This window comes from Jaculus jaculus, chromosome 2 (genome assembly GCF_020740685.1).
Source record: "Jaculus jaculus isolate mJacJac1 chromosome 2, mJacJac1.mat.Y.cur, whole genome shotgun sequence".
Taxonomy (NCBI): domain Eukaryota; kingdom Metazoa; phylum Chordata; class Mammalia; order Rodentia; family Dipodidae; genus Jaculus; species Jaculus jaculus.
In genome coordinates, this window is record NC_059103.1 from 68348436 (window position 1) to 68375518 (window position 27083).

Below are 27083 nucleotides of genomic sequence, written 5' to 3' on the forward strand. Positions count from 1 at the left end.
CACTTGGAAAAGAGAAGCATTATGCCCAAAGGAAAGCGAAACATTCCACCCACAAGGAAGCACTCTCAAGAAACAGAACCAGAGAGTAATTTGAGGACAGAGTGCCAGCCAGGGGCACATGTGTATATATTGATGAGAGGTGCAGACTTGTAAATGGACTGGTCCTGCCCTCCAGGCTCCAGGTAAGGTAATCTTTAGCTGTTATCTGATGGTCCCACTTCTCCCTATCTTAGTCTCATCCTATTTCAGAGAGCTCAGACAGGAAGTGAAGAGTCTGGACACTAGACCAGAGCTGCATCGCAGTCACTACTTTGTTGACTGTTGGCTTTGTGGTCTGTGGCATGTTAATTTCCTTCTCTTTGAGCCAACCTTTCCTCGATGTAATGAGAGATATTTTTCTTCATTCACTGACTATTAGTTAAGCACTTACTATATATCTGGCACTAGGAATGTAACAATGAATAAATGTATCTGCTATGTTATGAGACTACTTCGCATGCATAATTTTGGTAAATCCCAGTGACAGCAGTATGAACTGGATTATCAACTACCACAACCCTATTCAAACTATGGGTCACAGTTCAGTAATGGCTTGTGAGAGTCTGTGGAATTTTCTTTTAATTAAATAGACTATTTAGTTGTCAGCATGCAATGTGCATAGAAAGGACAAGAATTGTGTTATAGAATTTTTATTTCATGTGTGTGTGCACACATGTGTGCATTCACACACATACAGGAGCAGTTGTACTGGATCAGGACACAAAATGATTTCCTAATATCATATCTTAGTCTCATAGCTATGCAAAACATTTGCTGTCTAACAACTTCTTTGAACATAGGGACTTCTTTGAACAATACCAGCCATTTCTTAGACACTGAGTTTGTAAAAGAATTGATCCTTATTGCATAGTTGAGAAAACTGAGTCTTAGCTAGTTAAAATTCCTTGGCCAAGCCAGGAATGGTGGTGTATGCCTTTAATCCCAGCACATGGGAGGCAGAAGTAGGAGGATTGCTGTGAATTTGAGGCCACCCTGAGACTCCATAGTGAATTACAGGTCAGCCTGGGCTAGAGTGAGACCCTACATCTAAAAACAAACAAAAAAAAAAAGTTTTAAAAAATTGCTTGCCAGGGCTGGAGAGATGGCTTAGCAGTTAAGCGCTTGCCTGTGAAGCCTAAGGACCCCGGTTCGAGGCTCGGTTCCCCAGGTCCCATGTTAGCCAGATGCACAAGGGGGCGCACGCATCTGGAGTTCGTTTGCAGAGGCTGGAAGCCCTGGCATGCCCATTCTCTCTCTCTCCCTCTATCTGTCTTTCTCTCTGTGTCTGTCGCTCTCAAATAAATAAATTTAAAAAAATTTAAAAAAATTGCTTGCCCAGTGCCTCCCTACTGTGAATGGTAACTGAGGGAGTGAAATCTGTATTGCCGTACAGCTGTCATGAATTTAGCCACTGCGATACAGAATTTTGCTGCTGTAAAAATTGGGTTAATACATCCACCTAGGGTAGAAACGTTAAAATGTATTGTGAAGGTAAGAAGGTTAATTACCTCTTGAGTTGCTTATCTCGTCATTATATAAGTTGCGTGAAGATAAGGGCTTTGTGGTGTTTATTGTTTGCCTTGATGCCTCACTCCCTGCTTGGCACACCATAGCTGCTCAGTAGATGTTTCTTGAATGAGTAAGTAGAACTGGGCAACTTGAAAGTTTCCAGGCCAGAGAGCAGGAGCAGGCTGCAAAAATCCAAAGCTGCTTTAATAAGATGATGAGTTCAGAATGCACCCTATTTGCTGCTTTCTGCTCCAAATTAAAGACTTGGCTTTACAAAGTGTGCAATGTACTAAGAATTGGGAGGCTAGGATGACACACAAGTGCGAGTAAAGGTGTGTCTTCAGAGGGGAAGTCCCACCAACGCCAGGGCTTTGTCACTTCACAGAGTTTGCAGTTCATATGAGTGATGCCCCCAGGGTTAGGACAATGGCTCACTGAATAAACTGTTGCTTTCCAAGGGTGAGTACCCGAGTTCAGATCCACAGAACCAATGTAAAAGCTGGATGCTATGGTGAGCATGGGTAATCCCAGTGCACCTGGAGCAAAATCTAGGTGGAGACAGGAGAATCATCCTAAAGTTCATAGGCCAGCTAGCCAGGCTATAGCAGACAGATTTAGGTTCACTGAGATGAACTTTCAGACCAGACACAATTATGGAGGAAGGGATATTTATTGAAGCTTACAGATTCAGGGGAAGTTCCATAATGGCAGAAGAAACTGGCCTGCCTTCCCAGATCCAAGAAGAGAGAGAGAGAAGTACAAGCCAAAAGGTCAAAAGCCACAGCACACTTCAGGAACACCAGCTAGGCACACTTTGCATGTCTTTAGATTGAAATCTGAAATCCACCACCACACCTTAAGATCCACCCAGTGGTACTGCCTCCAGCCAGGTGGCTGCAGGATGCAAACTACAAACCAATAAACAACTGAATATATTGGGGGCCATCTATTCAAACCACCACACTGACCAACACAATAGTGAACAGGGAGAGACCCTCAAACAAGGGGAAGTGGAGGATTAACACTGGAAATTTTCCTTTGGCCTCCACATGTGTACTGTGGCACTTGTGCACTTGTACTCACACACATGAGCACACACACAAGTGGAATTGTGTAGAGCCCAACCAAAGCATTTTTCTCATCTGCGGGAAGGGCTCTCTGTGGGGAGAGCATTAGATCAGGCATTTGTCCAGTCAATCTCTGACTACAGGACCAAAGTGGCCGTGAAGGGCAGAAAGGATGGGAAGGCTATTCTCTTTGACCTTGATGCTGATGGTCATGGTGACGACCTCTTGGTTCATCGAAGCTGCAGCCAGTAACTCCACAGAAACAAGTAAGTGGTGTGTGTGTGTGTGTGTGTGTGTGACAATGTGCCCTTTGCAGAATGGCAGTCTTAATCCCTTTCTTAGTATTCCTGGAATCAAAATAATTTTAGTTCTAAACCCCTTCCATTGATTATAGTGTAAACAGGACTCACCTGGATTTTTTTTTCTTTTTTTTTTACTCTGGCCTAGCTTTACCTGGAACTCACTCTGTAGCCCAGGCTGGCCTCAAACTCAGGGTGATTCTCCTACCTCTGCCTGCCTAGTGTTGGGATTAAAGGCATGCGCCATCATGTGGCTTCATCTAGAAATTTTTCCAAGATGCAAATTCTGTTTCAGGAGGTCTGTAGAGGGGACTGAACCTGAATTAGAAACATTTCCACATGATGCTGATGCTGGCACAAGGGGCTGGAACATCACTTAGGCTTTCTGACACTTTGCTGAAAAGTCAGAAACTTACTGAGCTGCACAGGAGATTGGAACCCCCGCCCTCCTTCACAAATCCTCCCTTTCCACTGGGTGAGAGCTGCATTGCCTTCACTCCACTTTTCCCTGGCATACTTTGGGGATGTCATAATTATAACGTGGGCTCTTGATTAAAGGCACACACATTCTGTGGTCTGGTTATGTACATGTGTGACAGCTTCTCGGAGTGGCTTGCTGTCTCAGAGTTCTCATTAAAACAAAGATTGGTAAAAGTGGATTCCAGGGGGTCATTGGGAAGGATTCAGCACGCTCTTGGGTGAAAGGTACCTACTGCCAGGCATGCAGTCAGTGCTCACTAAGCAACACATCACTGTATCACTGTTGTGTACCTTTTGTAAATGCATGTGTGCAGTGTGTGCATGTTCTTGTGTGCACAGTGGACAAATGCATGTGCACATGTGTGTGTGCGCACGTGTGTGTGTGCATGTGTGTGTGTAAACCTGACCACAACTGTGAGTGTCATCCTCAGGTACACAGTCCATTTCCCTGTCCATCTCCTTTCAAGCAGGCTCTCTAATTAGTCTGAAGATCATCAAATAGACCCAAGCAGCTACCCAGCAAGCTCCTTCTCTCTCTGCCTCCCCAGCACTGGTATTGTAGGCACACAAACTCCACCATGACGGGCATGTACACGGTCACTGTGTGGAGAGTCACACTCAAGTCCTCATGCTTGCAAGGCAGGCGCTTTAGTGACAGGGCCATCTCTCCAGACCCTTTAACCATTGTTTTTGTTGTGAAGTAACAAAGGATGTCTGCCCTGCCAGGTGGGCTTGAGGAAGTCTTCAGTAAGGAGGGGACACTGAGCCAGGTCTTGATGAAGGTTCACCAGTCAGGGACGGGGACGTGGGCAGAAGGGAGACAATCTGCGGCAGCAGGCTCACTCTTCATCCTTCCAGAGTACCAGCAGTACTCTGTGTGATTCTCTGGAATGTGGTAGAATTTGAGGTCAGTGCTGAGCAGAATGGCTGATGGGTGGTCTCGAAGAACATGGATTCCTTTGCGGAGGTGGGGGGGTGTGGAGCTGTAAGGGGGTGGGAAACTTATTGCCTGAGTTCTCACGTTCGGCTCTTCTGTCCACAGGAAAGTGCTCAGAATGTCACAGCAATGCCACCTGCATGGTGGACGGGGTCATTACGACGTGCTCCTGCCATTCAGGCTTCACAGGTGATGGGCTCATATGCGAGGACCTGGACGAGTGCGCCACTCCAGAGACTCACAACTGCTCGGCCAACAGCAGCTGTGTGAACACGCTGGGCTCCTACGCCTGCGCCTGTCCCGACGGTTTCCGTCTGACGCCAGGGCTGGGCTGCACAGATGTGGACGAGTGCTCCGAGGTGGGGCTCAGCCACTGCCACGCTCTGGCCACGTGTGTCAACGTGGAGGGCAACTACTCTTGCGTGTGTCCCAAGGGCTATGGAGGGGATGGATGGCACTGTGCCTGCTCCCCGGGCTCCTGCGGGCCAGAGCTGGACTGCTTGCCCACCGGTCCAGACAGAGCACTGGTGTGCACCGACCCGTGCCAGGAGTATGCTGTCCTGGAGCAGTACTGGCGCAGCACGGACTATGGTGCGGGCTACTCCTGCGACTCAGACCTGCAGGGCTGGTACCGCTTCCTAGGTCAGGGTGGCGTGCGCATGGCAGAAACCTGCGTGCCCACGCTGCGCTGCAAGACAGCAGCGCCCATGTGGCTCAATGGCACCCATCCCTCAAGCGGCGAGGGCATAGTGAGTCGCTCGGCCTGTGCGCACTGGAGCGGTCACTGCTGCCTCTGGGAAACGCAGGTCCAGGTGAAGGCCTGCCCAGGGGGCTACCACGTCTACAACCTGACAGCGCCCCCAGAGTGCAATCTGGCTTATTGCACAGGTGAGCCTGGCTCAGGGCGCATCCCTAGCCTGTTTGCAGGGGGCCTGGAACATATCTTGTTGATCCTTGTCTGTTTGTGACGCTACAGATCCCACCTCCGTGGAGGGGACGTGTGAAGAGTGCGCAGCGGACGAGGAATGCATTTCGGATAATGGCAAATGGAGCTGCCAGTGCAAACAGGACTCCAACATCACTGGTGAGGCCAGTGGTGAGATGGCTTGCTGAGAAAGTGACCATCAAGGGAGAAAGTAACCATCAAGGCGAGGGACTCATTTCTGGAGGTGGAGGATGGCAGCGGGGGGAGACGGGGGTGAGGTGGGGAACTCAGTCACTACCATGAAAATTGGCAGAAAAGAGACTGGGAGAAAGTCTCTGTGGTAACCTACCCCCATAACCCAAGCCCAGTACTCCGAGTCTGTCACCCAGCCCTCCTATGGTGAGATGGGAGGCAGCAACCAGAGAGTCAGGGTTATACTCGCAGCAATACACCTCCCTGCACACGCGTGCGCACACCACACACACACACACACACACACACACACACACACACACACACGACCTGGCACTCCTTGAGTGGCTCCAACACTCCTGGAATCTAGGTACTGGAGCCCTCTCTCTGTCCTTTCCCAGGTCCCCACACCCCAGCAAGCACAGAGGCTGCCACCACTTGGTGACTAGATGCCTTTGGATCTCTTACCAGAAACTGAAACACACCAGCCTACTGATCTGTGTAGGAGGCTGGGCAAGGCTTTGGTTCTCTCCCAGCCTCAGTTTCCTTTTATATCTAATGAAGAAGGCCAAGATTCTTTTTTCCAGACTTCAGAAATCTCTAGTGCTGGTAATACAATTGTGCTTTTATCCAAGTATTGCCCGTACTGTGGGTTATATGATTAATGTGTTTTTCTCCAAATTGACCAAATCCTTTCCTTAGATTAATTTGGGATGTGGGTCATCATCATGTTTGTCTACAGCAAGTGATAATAACCTTAGAAGGTTAACTGTATAAATAAACACAGAAGAAAGAAAGTTATTAAATTCCCGCAGTTGAGTAATGCTACTCACTTTTTAAAAGAAAACCATAAAAATTATAGATAGGGAGATGGCTCTGGCCCAAGGGGGAAGGAAGAGTGTTTGCCACACAAGCATGAGGGCTTGAGAGGGCCTGTGACCAGTAAACAGCTGGGTATGGCCAGACATGTTTGTAACTGGGGAGCAGAGACCTGAGAATCGCGGGAGCTTGCTAACAGGAAAAGTGGCAGTTCAGTGTTGAGTGAGGCACTCTGCGTCAAGGAGACAGGTAGGTGAGTGAAAAGAGGCATCTGATGCTCTCCTGTCCTCTGCATCACACAGCACAGCACACGGCACACGGCACACGGCACACACACACACACACACACACACACACACACTAAAATAGAAAAGAAAAATACAAAAATACTAAAAATTTAAAACTAAAAATTACTTTAATAATATCCAAAAATTCTAGCTGTTTGTTATTGCCTGCCCCAAGCGATAATCCAGTTCCCTACTGAAGAGGGAAGTTAATGGACTAGGGACATGGTTCAGTGGATGAAGTGCAGATCTCCAGAACCTATGTGAAAATCTAGGTACCACAGCACTAACAACTATCATCTCAGCAAGTCTACAGTTAGAAGAGACGGAGGATTTCATGAGCCAGCTCATCTGGCAAATGCGGTGGTGGACAAGGGAGAAGCCAAGGCCCGAGATCCGAAGTTGCCCTCTGATCTCCACGTGTATGCCATACTACGCACATGAACATGCACACACAAACACAGCAGAAGAAGGGGAACTTAGTATGTGCATAACATTAAAGACATTAGCAAGCCAGGTGTGGTGGCGCACGCCTTTAATCCCAGCACTCGGGAGGCAGAGGTAGGAGGATTGCAGTGAGTTCGAGGCCACCCTGAGACTTCATAGTGAATTCTAGGTTAGCCTGGGAAAGAGTGAGACCCTACCTCAAAAAAAAAAAAAATTTAAAAAAAAAGACATTATCATTGAGTGAGGACTGTGACTTTCAGATAGAAAGTATAGAAAAATTAGAAAAATACATTATTTTCATTTTTTACTTGGAGTTAATGCTATTCAATGCTAGTCCAGTGGAAGACCTCACAACCATCCTGCATTTTGTATACATCCAACTCTTGGGGCTGGATGGTTAGCCATTGGTCTCATCCACTGAATGATGCCCAGAATTCGGTTTTATGTCCCTGTCACTCTGAAAGGGCACTGTCATCTCTAAGTAGCCCAGCTAGCAACGCCTGGTCCCTGAGGACATGTTCGGCCTCTAAGCCTTTAATCATGGGCTTCAAGTCCTGTCCTCCCTGTTTCAGATGTCTCCCACATGGAGCACAGGCTGGAGTGTGGAGCCAATGACATCAAGATGTCTCTGAGAAAGTGCCAGCTACAAAACCTGGGCTTCACAAAGGTCTTTATGTACCTTCAAGACAGCCAGTGCTCAGGCTTCAGTGAGAGAGGTGAACTGGACTGGATGTCTGTGGTCACCCCGGCCCGGGATGGCCCCTGTGGGACAGTGTTGACGGTAAGTCCTTGTCAGTGAGGAGAGCAAGGTCAGGGTACTTGCTGCCGGGCCTGCCTAAGACCTGGGTTACCATCGTATGAGCTGGGTGAGTTGTCTGACCTGATTGTATAACCACAACATGTAAAAGCAACTTCTCCACCCCACAGCAATGTTGAGAAGATGAAATGAGTCCATGTGTCTTGTGAGACTGGAACAATCATGAGCACCCAATAAATGTTAGTGTCAAATAATGAGCATGATCTATGATAATTTTCCATTTTACAGATGGGCAAAGTAAGGTTTCTATACAGTGATGGTTCCCAGAAACTAAGGGTCAGAAAGTTACTCTCTAGTGGTGGTGGGATATGGGGGGAGGGGTCTCACAGCCAGTAGTGAAAGGTTATGGATGTGGAGTCTTGCTTACTTCTGCCTCCATCCCCTCACAAGAATAAAAAAGAAAATGGGAAGAAAAGAAAGGAAGAAAGAAGTGATTTGTCAAGGATACCATGTGAGTTACATTAGTGATGGCTTGCAAAAATTTTATCATGGGGTGATGGAAAAAGCCCAGGTCTCTTGGAACCTGTGCACTGCAGAGAAGTATTTGGTTCCTCAGCTAAACCATGCTCTTCCTTGTCCCTCACATCAGAGATAGGGAGGCTGCAGTTCTTCCTTAGGGCCACTGAAAGGGCAGTGCACAGATGTGGGAAGAGCATTAACTCAAGATTTGATCCATGGACTATGCTCATGGCAGTCAATGCGATTGTAACTCTTTATCACAGAGACAGGATGGCAGCATGCAGGGGCTAGAAATAAATGCTTCAGCTATGACTTCCCACTTAGAGTCTCCTGTACCTTTCTCCCACTCTCTCCAACACAGAGGAATGAAACCCACACCACCTACAGCAACACCCTGTACCTGGCAAATGAGGTCATCATCCGTGATCTCAACATCAGAATCAACTTTGCGTGCTCCTACCCCCTGGACATGAAAGTCAGCCTGAAGACTTCCCTGCAGCCCATGGTCAGGTGTGGCCAGCGAGGGCCCCCAGAGCTCCTGGCGACTTCACCCCAAACCCCTCAGCCATGAGGTCCTTAGCTTCCCTGCCAACTGCCACCCATATGGATCTTTGAGGGGGGGGGCGTGTCTAAGAGGCAGAGTTGCTTAGTGGGGGAAGTCCAGGGCCAAGATTCTAAATCAGGCTCTGTCACATATTAAGCAAATAGCTTGGGGAATTTATAACCTCTCTAGGAGCTAGTTTCATCTGTGAAGTGTCTTTTTTTTTTTAACTTATTTACTTAGGAGAGAAAGAGAGAGAGAGAGAGAGAAAGAGAGAGAGAGAGAGAGAGAGAGAGAGAGAGAGAGAGAGAGGCAGAAGGAGAGGTACACCAGGGCTTCTAGCCACTGCAAATGAACTAGACACATGCATCACCTTGTGCATCTGGCTTACATGGGTACTGGGGAATAGAGTTTGGGTCCTTAGGCTTTACAGGCAAGTGCCTTAACTTAACCTTCTCTCCAGCCCCTGTGAAATTGTTTTAATGATGCTTTTATTGCCTTATTAGAACTGTGGTGTCCTGCACTGAATCCAATACTACAGCACCTGGCTTTTCACAGGAACAGGGTGACTTTGCTTCTGGACACAAGGAGGGGGTCTTAGTCTAGCTATGGGACTTTGGGTAGCATGGCTTATAGTTAGATGTCCGTTTTCAAAAGAATTTTATTAATTAATTTGTGTGTATTGGTAAGGAAGGTGCACCAGGGTTCTTGGTGCTACAAACAAATGTCAGATGCTTGTGCCTCACTTTACATCTGCCTTTACATGGGTGCTGGGGAACCAAACCTGGGTTGGCAGGCTTTTCAGCTAACATTTTTAACTGTTGAACTATCTCCTCAGCCCCTATTTAAGGTTTTTTTTTTCTTGGTTTCTATTCTTCTCGGTGACCTGTAGGTGTCTGAATAAAGGGGTATTTGGACAACTTGGTAGGGGAAGGGAAGTTTCTTGCTGGGATGGAGTGGGTATCTGGAGAGGTTAAACCAGAGACCCGCTTCTCATGCTGGTGAGAAAAAAAATTGTTGCTAAATAAAATTCAAAATCTTTAATTGGGACAAATCACAGGCCAACTAAGTTGATCTCAGAAAAGATAACAGTTGTAATCACTAGCATTTCCTGGAGCTTAGTGTATGTCAAACACTGTGTGAAGTTTTTTTTTTTTTAATTATTTTATTTATTTGAGAGCGACAGACACAGAGAGAAAGACAGATAGAGGGAGAGAGAATGGGCGCGCCAGGGCTTCCAGCCACTGCAAACGAACTCCAGATGCGTGCGCCCCCTTGTGCATCTGGCTAACGTGGGACCTGGGGAACCGAGCCTCGAACCGGGGTCCTTAGGCTTCACAGGCAAACACTTAACCGCTAAGCCATATCTCCAGCCCCTGTGTGAAGTTTTTTACATGCAAACTTTTATTAAAATCTTATGGTAGACATAGAAGATATAGAAATAGTTGTTATTATCACCATTATACTGACATGGAACCTGAAGCTGAGAGAAGTTTGAGTATCCCTATATTGTAAAGCTTTCTAAGTAGCAGAAATGGGGGCCAAACATCAAGTCCAGAGCCTCCACTCTACCATGGCCTTCACCTTGTAGCTTGCCCATGTCAGTCATTACAGGAAGGCTACCAGGTTGATGAGTATGTATGGCTGACTTGGAAGTAGCTTATTGAAGACTGCTATTGGTAGGAGTGCCACTTGGCTGAGCACTGCCCTTGGGGCAATGCGGCCATGTCCTAGGCCTAGCAGGTGTAAAGAAGCAGCTCTTGTATATTTAAGCCAGACACTGTATCATGTGTCTCTAATCCCAGCATGCCAGCATTGATACAGGAATCATAGACTAGAGAATCTCCCAAAAGCTCAGAGGCCAGCCAAAATGATTCTGCTCAAGCTAAGTGGAAGGCAAGGATCAATACCTGAGATTGTCCTCTACCCTCCATACATGCATTGTGGCATGTGTGCAAACTCTCTCTCTCTCTCTCTCTCTCTCTCTCTCTCTCTCTTTCTCTCTCTCTTTCACCTATTTATAAAACCAAATCTTCTGATGCAGGTGTTGGAGTATCAATGCAAGGCCCCGGAACTCGGGTCTGTAGGGCTCATGATAACTTGTCTCTTTTAACCTGCTGTAGGCTGAAACTCAAGAAGAAATAACTTAACTTGTCTAATCTTGAGGGCAGACAGGGGTTGTAGCAGGGTCTTGAAATGAGAGGCTGGACATATGACTCAAGATATGGTCCATGGACTGTAGCATTGAGGAGCTTGCTAGAGATGCAAAACCTTAGGCCCCGTCCCTAACCTGCACAACAAGAACCTGCATCTTTCCAATATGCCCAAGGTGCCCCTTGTGTGCTCATTACAATTTATAAAGCAATGGTGGGTGGGCTCTCCTCATCAAGGTTAACATGGCAGATAATGGCAAAGCTTTGTCCAGGAATGCTGATTGGACATGGGATGAGCTCATCCTGGTCCTCTCACCATCTCCTCTTCTTCTGCAGTTCTCTGAACATCAGCGTGGGTGGGACAGGCATGTTCACTGTGCGGATGGCTCTTTTCCAAAATCCTGCCTATACGATGCCCTACCAGGGCTTCTCGGTAATGCTGTCCACCGAGGCCTTCCTGTACGTGGGAACCATGCTGGATGGGGGTGACCTGTCCCGATTTGCACTGCTAATGACCAACTGCTATGCCACACCCAGCAGCAACTCCACAGACCCTGTGAAATACTTCATCATTCGGGACAGGTAAATCAGTGGTTCCGATGTGGGGCCCAGGATGAGGTTTGGGAGGGTGGCCTTGACTTGGATGTTCAAAAGTGTATCATTGTTTTCATTACTCTATAGCTGAAGTTTAGCATTTCCATCTTCCTGAATATGGACATAAAGTAACATAAGGTGTTTAGGACACATGAAATTGGTTATGCTCAACAATCCTTTTTTACTTAGAATTCCCACTATATCTTATAATTTGATGTATTTTCAACATATACATACAAACATACATATATAACACATGCCAGATGTTTTGATATAAGAAGAGTGCTAAAATTTCATTGGCTTGCTTTATGGTTTTTAAATTATTTTATTTTTGTTGAAAAGCAGAAGTCTATTGTAAAGCTTTTCCCCATTAATACTGTGCAACTAAAATTTGTGGGTACTCTTATTTACCTACTTCACATTTGTATATTCATGTCCTATTTATATAGCAAGTGATACAAAATAATTATTATTTGTGTTCATGATCTAAAGACTGTTACAAAATAAATATCAGAAAAATTCAAGAAAAACAATCAAGTACTAGTATAGATGTTGGGACATGTAGGCAAATGGTTATAAATGTGTCTAGGCAAGAGAATAAAAGAACTAAAAGTTGGAAAATGTTCACATGACAATGAATGTGGTACCACAGAGATTTGAGTCCAACTCTTGCCTTTGTTCTGAGAAGCAAAGCAGCTCATCTAACTGGATATTCATTTTCTCCAATGTTATGTGGAGATCAACAATATGTACTCCGTAAGGATTTTTAAACTTTTTTCCCCATGTATAAAGGTGCAGTGTGAATGAAAAAGAAGCAAGAAGAAATCCAGGTGTATCTGTATTTTGGCTTGGGTATATATAAAGGAGTGGGTTGAGCTTCAGAGAAGGGGGCACTTTGAAGATACTGAACTTGGCTGGAAAGGACACTCGGGTAGGTGTGTGCTGAGGACTTCCATGGATGCTATTGAATATCACTCTGTCAATTGGGAGGACCACAACATCATCTCAATGCTTTTATTTTGCTATGTGGAGTTTACAATGTGAAGATTGGAGAGGAAATGCCACCCATACATGTTCCTTTCTCAGTTCTTTTTTACATTTTTAAATTTTTAAATTAGTTTTGAACTCATTGAATATAATCAAGTTGGTACCATTGATAGCCGCTTCCCTGTCCTCCCTCTTCCTCCTGGTCCCTTCTTGTTGAGAGATAAGGGTCATGTATTATGGCGTTAGCCCTCAGTTATGGGTAGGAAGAAACGTCTATATATATCATGACCCAACATGTGGCTCTGACATTCCTTCCGTCCCCTCTTCTGCAAATTTCCCTGAGCCATGTTGGGTTTATTTTAGGTCTGCTTCAGTGATGAGGTCTTGGGATCCTCTGTGTCTCTGGATATCTGACTTGGTAGGAGTTGATTGTTCTCTGTGTCGATCACCTTCACCTTTGTGCTGGTACCAGGTTCACCAAGAAAACAGCACCATTGCTTGTTTTGCATATTATTCTTAGTTTCAGCTGGGGCCCTTTTGAGGTATGATGGGGTGATTATCTCCTTAGGATTTGCATCTATCTGAAAAAGAGAAACAGATTCTCCAATGGAGAGTAAAGTTAGCACCAGATAAATGGGATAACCCTTATTGTTTTAGAGAGAAGTAGGCTCTCTTGTAGCCCAGGATTGGTGGTAGCTTGATATGGAGAACGGACTCATTTTTTGGATATGATTCTGACTTGTTTCTCAGCTCTAGCTATGGGTTCCGTTCCACTGAGCAGATCAGTTAGCCAAATCAAGAGCAGTTGGTTGCCCACCAAGGCTGTGTGCCACTATTGCACTTATGTGAGCATCACATCAGGTTGTTTGCTGCTAATTAGGTTAGACCATGAGTTGCTTGGACAGATATTGGTCATTTTCCCCAAGTTGCCCATGTAGCACCTTCTGGCACTACACATGCTGGCTATCTGGGAACTAACTTTCTTCCAGCTTCTAGCCATGTCACTCCATGTTATGTGTCAATTGCATATGGTATCTTCAACAGTAGGGTCTTACCACTAACATTTGGTGGGTCATCACATACACTGACAGAAATCTGTTATTCTTTTAGGAAATCTTGTAGGTCTCTCTGATCAAAAGCTTATTGTGGATGACAGCCACCTTCTGGTACTGGGAGTTACAGGTCAATGCCCACTAAGATAAGGAAGAAAAACATAAGTAATATAAAAGAGTTAGAGAGAAGGGAGAGGGAGAGAAAGAGAGAGAGAATCTGTAGAAGATTAAGCTCAGTCTTCTTTGTACCCTCTCCAGTGCCTTGTGACTCAGGTGTTCCCTCTTAGGGCCTGGTGAAGGTTCAACCATTTGGTCTGCCTTTTAGGATATAAAATTTTATGGTACCTGTAGCAAACAGATTCAGGTTCGCTGAGATGAACTTCCAGACCAAGCAGAGTTATGAAGGAAGGGGTATTTATTGAAGCTTACAGATCCAGGGGAAGTTCCATAATGGCAGAGAAGCTGGCCTGCCTTAACAGGCCCAAGCAAAGAGAGCGAGGTACCAGCCAAAAGGTCAAAAGCTATAGCACACTTCAGGAACTCCAGCTAGGCACACTTTGAATATTTTTAGATTGAAATCTGAAACCCACCACCTCACCTTAAGATCCACCCAGTGACACTGCCTCCAGCCAGGTGGCTAGAGATGCGAACTACAAACAAATAAACAAGCGAATATATTGGGGGCCATCTATTCTATTCAAACTACCATAGTACCATTTCCATTTAGGAGTAGATTTGTGTCCTTCATCCCTTCCCTTGCCCTCCCTCTCTCCCTACCAACCCTATTGTCTAATCCTTGAGATGCTTGCTTAGTATGTCAGCATCTTGAGTAGACTCAGGTTAGGTGCTGTAGATGAGTGAAACTATGCAGCAATTATCTTTCTGTGATAGGGTAAGTTCACTGAGAATGATCTGTTCCAGGTTCAACTATTTTTCTTCAAATTTGTCATTTTTTCTTACTGCTGTGTAGAATTCCGTTGTGTAGATATACCACCTGTTAGTTATCCATTTGTCTAGTGATGAACACCTGGGATGATTCTAGCTCTTAGCTATTATGAATTGAGCTGCTATAAACATGGTTGACCAAATCTCACTGGACTGAGGCTTGAAGGATTTAGGGGTACATGCCCAGTAAGGGAATAACTGGGTCTGTTGGTAACTCTATAGTCAGAATTCTTAGGAGTCTCCATATTGCTTACCAAAGTGGTGGTACCATCTTACATTCCCACCAACAGTGGATAAGGGTTCCTATTTCTCCACATCCTCGCCAACATTTATTTTCATTTGATTTTTTTAATGTTTGACATCCTTACTGGGGTGAGGTAGAATCTCATAGTTGTTTTAATTTGCATTTCTCTGATGATTAGGGATAATGAAACTTTTCTTTTCTTTTTTTTTTTTTTTTTTTTTGTTTTTCGAGGTAGGGTCTCACTCTAGCCCAGGCTCACCTGGAATTCACTATGTAGTCTCAGGGTGGCCTCAAACTCATGGTGCTCCTTCTACCTCTGCCTCCCAAGTGCTGGGATTAAAGGCATGCACCACCACACCCCGGCTCTGAAACTTTTCTTTTCTTTTTTTAAATTTTTATTTATTTATTTGAGAGCGACAGAGACAGAGAGAAAGACAGATAGAGGGAGAGAGAGAGAATGGGCGCGCCAGGGCTTCCAGCCTCTACAAACGAACTCCAGATGCATGCGCCCCCTTGTATATCTGGCTAACGTGGGACCTGGGGAACCAAGCCTCGAACCAGGGTCCTTAGGCTTCACAGGCAAGCGCTTAACCGCTAAGCCATCTCTCCAGCCCCTGAAACTTTTCTTAAGTGTGTGTTTGCCGTTTGTATTTCTTCCTCTGTGAACTGCCTGTCCAGCTCTTTGCCCTGTTTTGTGAGTGGGTTGTTAGACTTATTGTTTAGGTTTTTGAGTTCTTTGTAGATTCTAGAGATTAGGTCTCTGTCAGTTGTATAATGAGCAAATATTGTCTCCCATTCTGTGTGTAATCTATTGGCTTTGCTTATTGTAAGCTTGTCTGTAAAGACACTCTTCAACTTCATGTTATCCAATTGGTTGAGTGACTGCTAAAGATCGTGTGATACTGGGGTTTTGTTCAGGAAGTCTTTTTCCATTCCTAGATCATGGAAAGTCCCTCCTGTATTTTCTTCCAGTAGTAGCCGAGTTTCTGGTCTTATATTGAGGTCTTTGATCCATTTGGACTTGGTGTTGTGCATGGCGAGATGTGTGGATCAAGTTTCAATTTCCTGTATATGGTTATCCAGTGTGTCCAGCACCATTTGTTGAAGATCCAGTCTTTTTTTTCCAGCCTATATTGTTAGAGCCTTTGTCAAATATCAAGTAGCTAAAGTTTCTTGACCCAAGGTCTGGGGCCTCGATTCTATTCCATTGGTCTATAATCCTGTTTTTATGCCAGTACCATGCTGTCTTTATTACTATGACTTTGTAATATAGCTTTAAATCAGGTATGGTGATGCCTCCAGAGGTACTTTTTTTGCTGAGGATATGCTTGGATATCTGAGGCCTTCTGCCTTTCCATATGAAATTTGAGATGATTTTTTTTTCTATCTTTGTGACAAGTAATGTTGGGATTTTTAATTGGAATTGCATTAAATGTGTATGTTGCTTCAGGTAGGATTGCTATCTTCACAATGTTAATTCTGCCTATCCAGGAGCATGGGAGGTTTTTCCATTTTCTCATGTCCTCCTCAATTTCTTTTTTGAGTGTTTTTATGTTTTCTTTTTTCTTTTTTTTGTTTTTGTTTTTTGAAGCAGGGTCTCACTTCTGGCCCAGGATGACCTGGAATTCACTATGGAGTCTCAGGGTGGCCTCCAACTCACAGCAATCCACCTACCTCTGTCTCCCAAGTGCTGGGATTAAAGGTGTGCACCACTACGCCCAGCTTTTATGTTTTCATTATATAGCTCTTTCACTTCCTTAGTTAACATTACTCCAAGGTATTTTATTTTTTTATTGCTATTGAAAATGGGACCATGCCCCTTATTTCTTTCTCTGTATCTTTGTCATTTGCATATAGAAAGGCTATTGATTTCTGTGCATTGATTTTTGTATCCTGCTAGTTTGCTATAAGAGTTAATCACCTTCAAGAGTTTTGGGATGGTGTAACTTGGGTCCCTTATGTATACAATCATGTCATCAGAGAAAGAGATAACTTCTTCCTTTCCAAATTGTATCCCTTTTATTTCTTTCTCTTGTCTTATTGCTAGAGCTAAGACTTCCAGTACTATATCGAAGAACAGAGGTGAGAGTGGACACCCTGTCTTGTTCCTGATCTCAATGGGAATTCTTCCAGTCTCTCTCCATTAAGTATTATTTGGGCTTTAGGAGCTTTGTATATAGCCCTTATTATGATTAAATATGAACCAACCAGGCCAATTCTCTCCAATGTTTTGATCATGAAGTGATGTTGTATTTTGTCAAAGGCCTTTTCTGCATCTATTGAAATGATTATGTGGTTTTTGTGTTTAATCTTGTTTATATGGTGCATTATATTGACAGATTTCCATATGTTGAACCACCCCTGCGTTCCTGTGATGAATTCCACTTGATGAAGGTAGATAATGCTTTTGCTGTGGTGTTGGATTTAGTTTGCGAGGATTTTGTTCACAATCTTTGCATCTAAGTTCATCAGGGAAATAGACTAGTAGTTTTGTTTTCTTGTGCATCTCTGCCTAGTTTTGGAATTAGGGTGATACTAGTCTCATAGAAGGAGTTGGGGAGCTTTCCCTATTCTCCCAATTGTGTGGCACAGTTTGAGGAAGATTGGTTTGAGTTCTTCCATGAAGGTTTGATAGAATTCAGCTGAGAAGCCATCTGGTCCCTGAGTCTTCTTTTGGGGGAGGCTTTTTTAAATTACTTTTTCAATCTCAATGAGTGTGATGGGTTTGTTTAGGTGATTAATCTGCTCTGAGTTTAGCTTTGGTTGATGGTATGTGTCCAGGAATTTATCCATTTCCTCCATATTATCCAGTTTTGTGGAGTAGAGGTTTTTGAAATAAGTCCTGATGATTCTCCCAATTTCATGTATGTCTGTTGTGATCTCTCCTTTTTTATTTCGAATTTTGTTAATTTGAAGCATCTCTCTCTGTCTCTCTCCCCCCCCCCCCTTTTCTATTTTTGCTTGATCAAATTGGCCAGGGGTTTGTCAATCTTGTTTATTTTTTCAAAAAAACCAGCTCTTTGTTTTGTCCGTATTCTTAATTGTTTTCTTAGTTTTTCATTTCATTAATTTCTGCTCTGATCTTAACTATTTCTTTCTGTCTGGAGCTTTTTGGTTTGGATTCTTCTTGCTTTTCCAGTACCTTTAGGTGAATGGTTAGGTTATTGCTTTAGGATCTCTTTGTCTTTGTTATGAAGGCATTTAGTGGTATGAAATTTCCCCTGAGGGTTGCCTACATTGTGTCCCATAAGTTTTGGCATGATGTGTTCTCATCGTCATTCATTTCTATAAATTTTTGCAATTTCATTTTTTATTTCATCCACTACCCATTCATTGTTTAAAAGTGTGCTGTTTAGCTTCCAGGAGCCTATGGGATTCTTGGCTGGTCTTTTGTTGTTAGTTTCTAGCAATATAACATTGTGATCTGATATCATGCATGGAATTATGTCAATCTTCCTAAATAAATGGTGGCAGGTTTTGTGACCCAGTATATGATATATTTTGGAGAATGTTCCATGGGCTGTGGAGAAGAATGTGTAGTCTGTGGATTTGTGATGGAATGTTCTGTAGATATCCATTAGGTCTAAGTGATCTATGGTTTTCTTGATCTCTCTTGCCTGTTGAGTTTCTGCTTGGATGATCTATCTATTACTGATAATGGTGTATTGAAGTCCCTAACTATGATGGTGTTGGTGCTGATTTTTGTTTTATTGTCAAGTAACTTTTGTTTTATGAACTGTGTTGCTCTTAGGTTTGCTGCCTAAAGATTTATGATTGTATATCCTCCTGATGGATCATTCACTTGAACAGTAGGAAATGGCCATTTTTGTCTTTTCTGATTTATTTTCATTTGAAGTGTCTTTTTTTCTGACACCTGCTTGTTTCTTATACCCATTTGCTTGGAATATTGTTTTCCACCATTTCACCCTGAGGAGGTGTCTGTCTTTAGTGGTGAGATTGGTTTCTTGAAGACAACAGATTGAGGGGTCTAATTTTTTGATCCATCCTGCTAGCTTGTGTGTCTTGATGGGTGAATTAAGGCCATTAATATTTAGGGTACTGACTGTGAGGTTTGATTTTATCCCTGCTATAATATGTTGATATATGCTGTTTGATATTTTCATGGACTTTGAAGTTTTTTGTGCCTTCTCCTAGTTTGGGTATTGTGATCTGCTTCTGGTAGGCAACTGAGGTTGTTTATGTGGCTTTTCTGTGTGGATAATTTCCTGAAATACTCTCTGTAGGTTTGGTTTTGTGTTCATATAATTATAAAGCTGAGTTTTGTCATGTAAAGTTTTTCTTTAACCATATATTATGAGGGATACTTTTACTGGGTAAAATAGTTTGGGTTGGAAGCCATAGGTTCTTAGACTTTGCAGTGTTCCATTCTAGGCCTTCTGGCTTTCAGGGCTTCCATTGAGAAGTCTGAAGTAATTCTGATGGGGTTACCTTTCAAAGTGCTATGCTATTTATCCCTAGCTGCTTTTAGGATTTTTTTCTTGGTGTCAATGTTTAGAGTCTTAATGACAATATGTCTTGGAGCATTTCTCCTTTGGTCCAATCTGTTTGGAGTTCTATTAGCTTCTTGTATCTTGATGGGGCTTTCTTTTGAGAAAGTGGGAAAATTTTCTATGATGATTTTGTTAAATAAGTTCTCCATGCCTTTGGTCTGAATTTCTCCTTCTGATATTCCCATGATCTGGATGTTAGGATGTTTAAAGGTATCTCACAATTCCATCATGATCTGTTCACAGAAATTTTGAACTTACTGAAACTCTTGAACTCTTGAACTGTTTCTTCTGTCTTGTCTTCCAGATCTGAATTTCTATCCTCCACATGGATAACTCTATTTTTGAGAGCTTCTAAAGAATTTTAGACTTATTCAATTAGGTTTGCCTTTTCTACTGCTTTTCTATGTATGGTTTCTATCCCTCTGTTAATCTCCCTTTTCACATCATTTTCTGATTTTCTTGATGCTTCTTGGAACTCATCCTTGCATTTCTTTATGTCTTCACTTAGCATTGCCAGCTGATTTTTGAGGTTCCCTTTCTTTTCACTCTGTTTCATATCTTTTAACTGTCTTTGAACTACTTACATTTTCTTGTTGATTACGTCTAGTCTAGTGATGGTAGCATCCACACAATTATCAGTCCTTTGTTGCTTTTCTGCAAGTTCTACCAGTATAGTGGTTAGGGTTTCATTGTTCATAGTTTCATTTTGGTGTTCTGATCCTATTGTCTCTTCTATGTTTTGATTCCTGACATTCATTGTAGGACTGGGTGATCTAACTGGATTTTCTTGCATTTGATTTTTCATGTTTTTTTTTTTTTTTTTTTTTTTTTTTTTGTGCTGTGGTCTGCCCATCATAGTGTATGGGAGGGAAAGTAGGACTGTGGTCTGGATGGGAGGGGAAGTGGCACCTCTTCAGGGAGCTGGTCTGAGCTAGCAGGCGGGCAAGCAGACAGGCAGAGTGTTCCTAAGCTCATGCATGTGTGGGCAGATCAGCCTGAGTGCTGGCACAGTAGGCTGCTGAAGGTGGGCAGATGGGTGGGCAGCCAGTGCTGCAGATGGGGGTTTGGACCTGAGCTGGTGCTGGTGGATGGGCAGAGCAAGCTTGAGCTCGTGGGGGGGGGGGTGGACGGCAGGATCAGCAAGTGGGCAAATGGGCAGAGCAGGCTGAACTTGCATGGGTGGATGGGTGGCACGCAGGGCTGATGGACCAATCACACATGAGCGAGAGTAGCCTGGGGAGCTATGTTGACCTGGGTCCACTTTCCTATAAAAAGTGTGGGAGTATCCTGAGGCTGGGATTATGGCTACAGCGGCTGCTTGGAAGAATTGGGGTACTATTGGGCTACCCGAGAGCAAGAGAATCAGCCAATTCCCTCCCTTCCCCATGTGCCCTCCCACTAGCCATGTATTAGGGATTTCTCTCCCCTAAAAGACCCAGTGAACCCTTAATGCCTTGCCTTTCTTTCCCAGGAAGGTGCGGAGCAGCTAGGCAGTCGCCATCTTGACTGGAAGTCCTATTCAGTCCTTTCTCAGTTCTTAAAACAATCATTCAATCTCTATTCTAAATCAACTTTGTGCAAAATTGTGAAATGGCAGATGGCCTACCCACTTCACTTGCCCAGAGTGCCCGCATACCCTTTCCCAGCCCAGCACACATGTGCACCTCTGCATATGCTGTGTTGACGTGTTTGGGTGCCAGTTGTGTATGTGTGGATGGGTGCATGTGCTTCAGTTTGGTCAGTAGCAGGCAAGACCCCCAGGTCTCTGTTGTTGTGACAGGAACATATTACACAGCACACAGTAGCTGGGAAATGAGGAATTTTTAACTTTCAGATAGTTTCACCTCTGCACTGATGACTTTATTTTTGCTTTTGCTTTAGCATCAAGTGCAGGTGCCACTAGTATCTATCATTTTCACAATTTTTCTGGCTTTGGTGGTGCATGCCTTTAATCCCAGCACCAGGGAGGCAGAGGTGGGAAGATCATAGTAAGTTCAAGGCCAGGCCATCCTGAGGCTAAATAGTGAATTCCAGGACAGCCAGGCTAGAGTGAGATCCTACCTCGAAAAACTAAGAAATAAAAATAAAGAAATATTAAAAACTTTCATATATGAACACAATGGTAGTGTTCCCATTGGGTTATCCTCTTATCCTCCCCCAGCTCCATTCCTTTGAGGGCTTTCTTCAGTGGGTATTGGCAATCACTGTGGGGTCATATATGTACCAGTCATTTCCTACAGGAAGGACAATGCCTGACAGCACACTTTCCCACCCTGTGGCTTTTACATTCTTTGTACTTCCTCATCTGTAATGTTTCCTGAGCCTTGGAGGGCATGTTAGAAGTCTACTTTAGTAGGCTCTCAAATGAGGTTTAAGTCTCCTTAGTCTCTACAGCCATCTCTCTGGAAGAGGTTCACTGGCTAGCCGTGAGAACAGCACACATGTTTAATTTTCCTTTCCCTCTGCAATGCTTCCTGGGCCCTGGCAGGTGTGATAGAGATGGCTTGTCTACAGCCAGGCACCTGGTTCTCTCTTATCATTCTGACAATGTTGTATCTATCTTTTGACACAGGCTGCAGTTATGACCCCCTGTATACAGGGAGAAATTGAGGCACAATGAGATTTCATAAGCTACCTAAAAATCACACAGCAAATACATGGTGATGTGATATTTAAACCACAGAAATTAAGCTTGAGTCATTGTTTAACCAACCCTGTTATATACCCTAACATGTCCTCTACCCAGCTGTCCACAAAGGGAGGACTCAACCATTCATGTGGTGGAGAACGGGGAGTCCCCTCAGGGGCGATTTTCTGTCCAGATGTTCCGGTTTGCTGGAAACTATGACCTGGTCTACCTGCATTGCGAAGTGTCCCTGTGTGACATCAAGAATGAACAGTGCAAGCCCGTGAGTCCCGTGCCAGCCTGCATGCTGTTTGCACGCTTGCACATCTCTATCACAAAGCTTTCTGGCCAGAGGTGTAAAGAAGACAGCATTTCCGTAGCATGTCTTTGATTGGCAAGGGGACACAGAGCTGTAAGAAGGATGGGTGGGGTCAGGAAGGACACTTGAGCTTTGGGCAATCAGGAGGGACCAGTGACCTCAGAGTACCTGGCTGGTAAATTTATCTTCTCTATCTGCAAGTTTATCTCCCAATAGCAGATGACAGCATTCCTAAGCTCTGTGTGCCCCTCAGGTGACTTAGCTTGTTCATGTTTCATAAAAGTTCTATAAAGGAGGTACCAGTAGTCTACTTTCTCAAAGGGAAGAAGGGCTCCGGAAGCCCCAGTGGCTTGTGTGCTGTCATAACAAGGGGTCTATTCAGACCGCGATCTCCTGTCTCATGCTTTAGGCAGGAAGAGGCTTGTCTAAATTGTCCTTCCACCTGCCCCATGGAAACTTTTTTCTGTCACCCACCCCCTGCAGACCTGTTCTAGGACCAGATTGCGAAGTGAAGGCTTCATTGACCAATCCCGCATCCTGAACTTGGGTCCTATTACAAGGCAAGGTGAGAGACCATTTCTCCTCCATGCTTCAGGTGGGGGTTGCTGTCTGGGGAGGAGGCAGGGTTACAGAGTCTGACAGGAACAGGAACACGTGGATTCTCTATATTAGCTGTCTTCCTTTCCCACCAGTTCCCATCCATCCAGTCATTCATTACAGACATGCTTTCGTGCTGATTGTGTGCCAGACCTCATGCTAGTGGTTGGGGACCTTGTGGCAAGCAGGACATATCTGGCTGACATGGAGTATGGGGATTAGCAGAAGAGAGAGTATTCAGACAGTGCTACTTAGACAATAGAAGTGCAATTTCCTCAGTGCACTGAGGAAAATGTATGTGGAGATTTGAACTGTTATACATTGGGAGCCAGAATCAGCTGGGGCATAGTGACAAACTAACTCTGATATTTGGAAAATGGGGGCTGCATGAACTAGGATGAGATAAGGAAGGAGAAGCAGGGAAGGGAACCTTAAGTACCATGTGCAAAGGGGCTGTGGTAGGAGATGTTAGAGGAAGTGAGGGAATGCCAGGCTGGCTGGAGGAGTGGGATTGCCTGGTGCACGTGGGGCCAGCCAGAGTGGGGCCTTGTGGCTCTTTCTAAGGTTTGAAGTTTTTCTTTCACAAAGTATTGGGAAGCCCTGTAAGGGTCAGAAGCAGGGTAGTGACATAATCAAATTTGGGCTTCAAAATGATCTCCCCATTGTGAGAAGAGCTGGGGAGGGGCTATTTCAGCTTTCTTGCCAGTACACACTTCAATTCTCACAGATCCTTCTGTTTCTCAAAGGTGTCCAGGCTTCAGTGTCCAAGGCTGCCTCCAGAAGCATAGGTAAGTCCAGGATCTCTCTGCATAGACACCTGCTACTCTGAGTTTCTCTTCAGCTTCATCCTGGGGTGGGCTGTGGATCTGAGGTCCAAAGAGGTGACTTATCTGTGAAAATGTCGGTCTGAGGCTGCACATGAATGCAAACCCTCTCATGCTATGTTATAGTAGTATACAAAAGCACAGGAACACTCACACAGTGTGTGAGGATGCAAGACAGACATGTTTGCCCACACATGTTTATGTCTGCACACAGATATGCCTATCTGTGCACACATTACATACACATGTTCATATCTTCACACACAGCTCACATGTTCTTATCTACACACAGAGAGGCATGCACGGCTGCAGTTGCATGCATGCATGTTTTAATTTACAGATGTGCACATGCTTATTATAACCCTATACCACAAGAACACACACAGTTTCCCTTTTTTTATTTTTTTTTAATTTTTATTAACATTTTCCATGATTATAAAATATATCCCATGGTAATTCCCTCCCTCCCCACCCCCACACTTTCCCATTTGAAATTCCATTCTCCATCATATTACCTCCCCATTACAATCATTGTAATTACATATATACAATATCAACCTATTAAGTATCCTCCTCCCTTCCTTTCTCTACCCTTTATGTCTCCTTTTTAACTTACTGGCCTCTGCTACTAAGTATTTTCATTCTCAGGCAGAAGCCCAGTCATCTGTAGCTAGGATCCACATATGAGAGAGAACATGTGGTGCTTGGCTTTCTGGGTCTGGGTTACCTCACTTAGTATAATATTTTCCAGGTCCATCCATTTTTCTGCAAATTTCATAACTTCATCTTTCTTTACCGCTGAGTAGAACTCCATTGTATAAATGTGCCACATCTTCATTATCCACTCATCTGTTGAGGGACATCTAGGCTGGTTCCATTTCCCAGCTATTATAAATTGAGCAGCAATAAACACGGTTGAGCACGTACTTCTAAGGAAACGAGATGAGTCCTTTGGATATATGCCTAGGAGTGCTATAGCTGGGTCATATGGTAGATCAATCTCTAGCTGTTTTAGGAACCTCCACACTGTTTTCCACAATGGCTGGACCAGATTGCATTCCCACCAGCAGTGCAGAAGGGTTCCTTTTTTTCCACATCCCCGCCAACATTTATGATCATTTGTTTTCATGATGGTGGCCAATCTGACAGGAGTGAGATGGAATCTCAATGTAGTTTTAATCTGCATTTCCCTGATGACTAGTGATGTAGAACATTTTTTTAGATGCTTATATGCCATTCGTATTTCTTCCTTTGAGAACTCTCTATTTAGCTCCATAACCCATTTTTTGATTGGCTTGTTTGATTCCTTATTATTTAACTTTTTGAGTTCTTTGTATATCCTAGATATTAATCCTCTATCAGATATATGTTTTTTGATTGAATGTGCACAGTTTCCCTTTGGCACTTCCAGAAGATCAAGGCTCATTTCTAACACCATTTTCAGGATCCACACACCAGGTTACAATATTTGTTGAGGACTATTTAGGACAAAAGCCATGCTTGGTGTGAGGTGAACACATCAAACAAACACAAGACCCTGTTCCTTTGAGCCTCAGGCCATAGCCAGGAACTGCTGGCATTTTATGGCCTTTGATTTCTATGGTTAATATGTTGTCTGGAAGTCCAAGTGAACATTGAATCTGCACAACCATTGGCTTTCTTGGCTTGTATCACCTGGATCCATAGGATTGTTTTACCCAGCTGGTGTTTACTTGTGCCCAGTACTGGTGAGCTCAAGGCTGGACAGTCAAGGTGCTCCTAAGTCTTAGGCTTATCTTCTATAAATATGTTCTGGGGTTTCTAAGGATGGCTGAATATGCAGGACAGTACACAGAAGTGTTCTATGGAGGGTGTCCCAATCTCGGTGCCAGAGAAGACACTACTGCCCTTTTCAAGTTAGTCTGCCTAGGTGGGAACCTTTCTCTACTTTTCCATTCAGAATAGACCTATATTCTATGTGTTATTTGGGTCTGACCAGCACAGAGTGGAGTCCCTTCTTAACTGGTTTGTCTACAGCAGTGTCTGATGCCACTCTGTGCAAAAGCACAGTCAGTGGTACCCCAGTGTCTCACAGCTGTTTCCCTTTCAGCATTCCTGAAGATATGGCTGCCTCTGTTTCTATCAGTCGCTTTGACCTTGGCCTTTCAGTGATGGACAACAGGAAAGCCAGTGCTCTGTGGTTCCCAGCTTACTTCCTGCCGGCCAGGAGGGAGCTTCAGCCATAGTAGAGTGAGCTCAGGCTGCCTCCAGACTGCTCTTATCTTCCTCTCAGCCCTGCCAGCCATAATTCTTGCTCTAGAAAACAAGCCTATGTCAATAAATTCTGCTTGTTCTCCAAATGGAACTTGTGACATGTCTGTCCATGAAGCCCTGTCTCCTTAAAGAGTATGACAAAATAAGAACCTTAAAATATAAGCTGTTTGAGTTATTCCTTCATTCAAGTATTTGCTGAGCACCTACTAGGCATCAGCACTGTCTGTGGTACTGGGGGTCATGTTGTGGGAATAAAATAAACACGGTCTCTGTCTTGAAACTGGTGTCAACAAGTTTTGTTGTGTGGTCTTAGGGGTGGCACACAACATCTCTGAACTTAATTCATCCATCATGTATTGCTCCGTTTGTTCATTCAAATACCATGTGCTGAACTGCTGCTACTATGTGCCTGGGACTATGTTAGATGTTGAAGATACATAGCAGTGAGTAAGTCAGTCATGATCCCTGCCCCAGAGTTGATTCTCTGACATGAGACAGAGAATTTGAACAAGCAATCCCAAAAGCGGTCAAGCATTAAATTAAACATTGAATTAAACATCTGCTTTTCTACAAAGGAGATATTCATGATGCCGTCATAGCGTGCTTTCAGTTTTTCAGAACCATACTTGAGGACTTTGAATGTTCTAGGCCCTGTGCTACGTGTTAGAAAATTCTGCTCTATGACACAACCCAGTATCTTGGTTCTTTTATTTTTTTTTTAATTAGTTATGGACATTCTCAGTATGTAAACAGCACTTGCTGGTACCATTCTTACCCTCATCCCTGCCCCCTCAAAGGGACCCTCTTCCTTGGGGATGCCAGTAATTCCCATGGGGATTGTGGGTCATGCATGGTGGGGGTAGCCGTCAGTTATGGGGAAGAGGCAATGTCTCTGTGTGTAATGTTCTAACTTGAGGCTCTAACAATCTTTCCACCCCATCTTCCATGAATTTTTCTGAGCCATATTGGGTTTATTTTAGGTCTACTTCGTGATGGGCTCTTAGGTTCCTCTGGATCTCTTGTTTAGTAGGAGTTGAGTGTCCTCAGCGTCTATCTCCTTCACCCTCGTGCTGATATCAGTTTAATCGAAAAAACAGCACTCTTGTTCATTTCCCCAATTCCTCTGTGGTTTCAGCTGGGGCCCTGGTGAAGTGTGATGGTCT

General features: G+C 44.1%; 1 protein-coding gene across 1 annotated transcript; it reads left to right on the forward strand.

Moving 5' to 3' along the window:
* Umod (uromodulin) lies at nt 1-26200 on the forward strand. The gene is made up of 11 exons (XM_004665440.2): nt 1-182; nt 2759-2881; nt 4437-5219; nt 5308-5415; nt 7571-7779; nt 8636-8784; nt 11305-11550; nt 22048-22210; nt 22730-22811; nt 23590-23631; nt 25757-26200. The coding sequence occupies exons 2-11, from the start codon at nt 2788-2790 to the stop codon at nt 25816-25818; spliced, it is 1938 nt and encodes a 645-aa protein (XP_004665497.1). The 5' UTR covers nt 1-182; nt 2759-2787; the 3' UTR covers nt 25819-26200.
* The last annotated feature ends 883 nt before the right edge of the window (nt 26201-27083 follow it).

What these genes read in the sequence shown, in the direction of transcription:
- Umod (XM_004665440.2), top strand. Translation starts at nt 2,788, where the DNA reads ATGGGAAGGCTATTCTCTTTGACCTTGATGCTGATGGTCATGGTGACG. An exon ending in ACAGGACTCCAACATCACTG is followed by an intron (nt 5,416 to 7,570) that starts GTGAGGCCAGTG and finishes TCCCTGTTTCAG; the next exon opens with ATGTCTCCCACATGGAGCAC. An exon ending in AGAATGAACAGTGCAAGCCC is followed by an intron (nt 22,211 to 22,729) that starts GTGAGTCCCGTG and finishes CACCCCCTGCAG; the next exon opens with ACCTGTTCTAGGACCAGATT.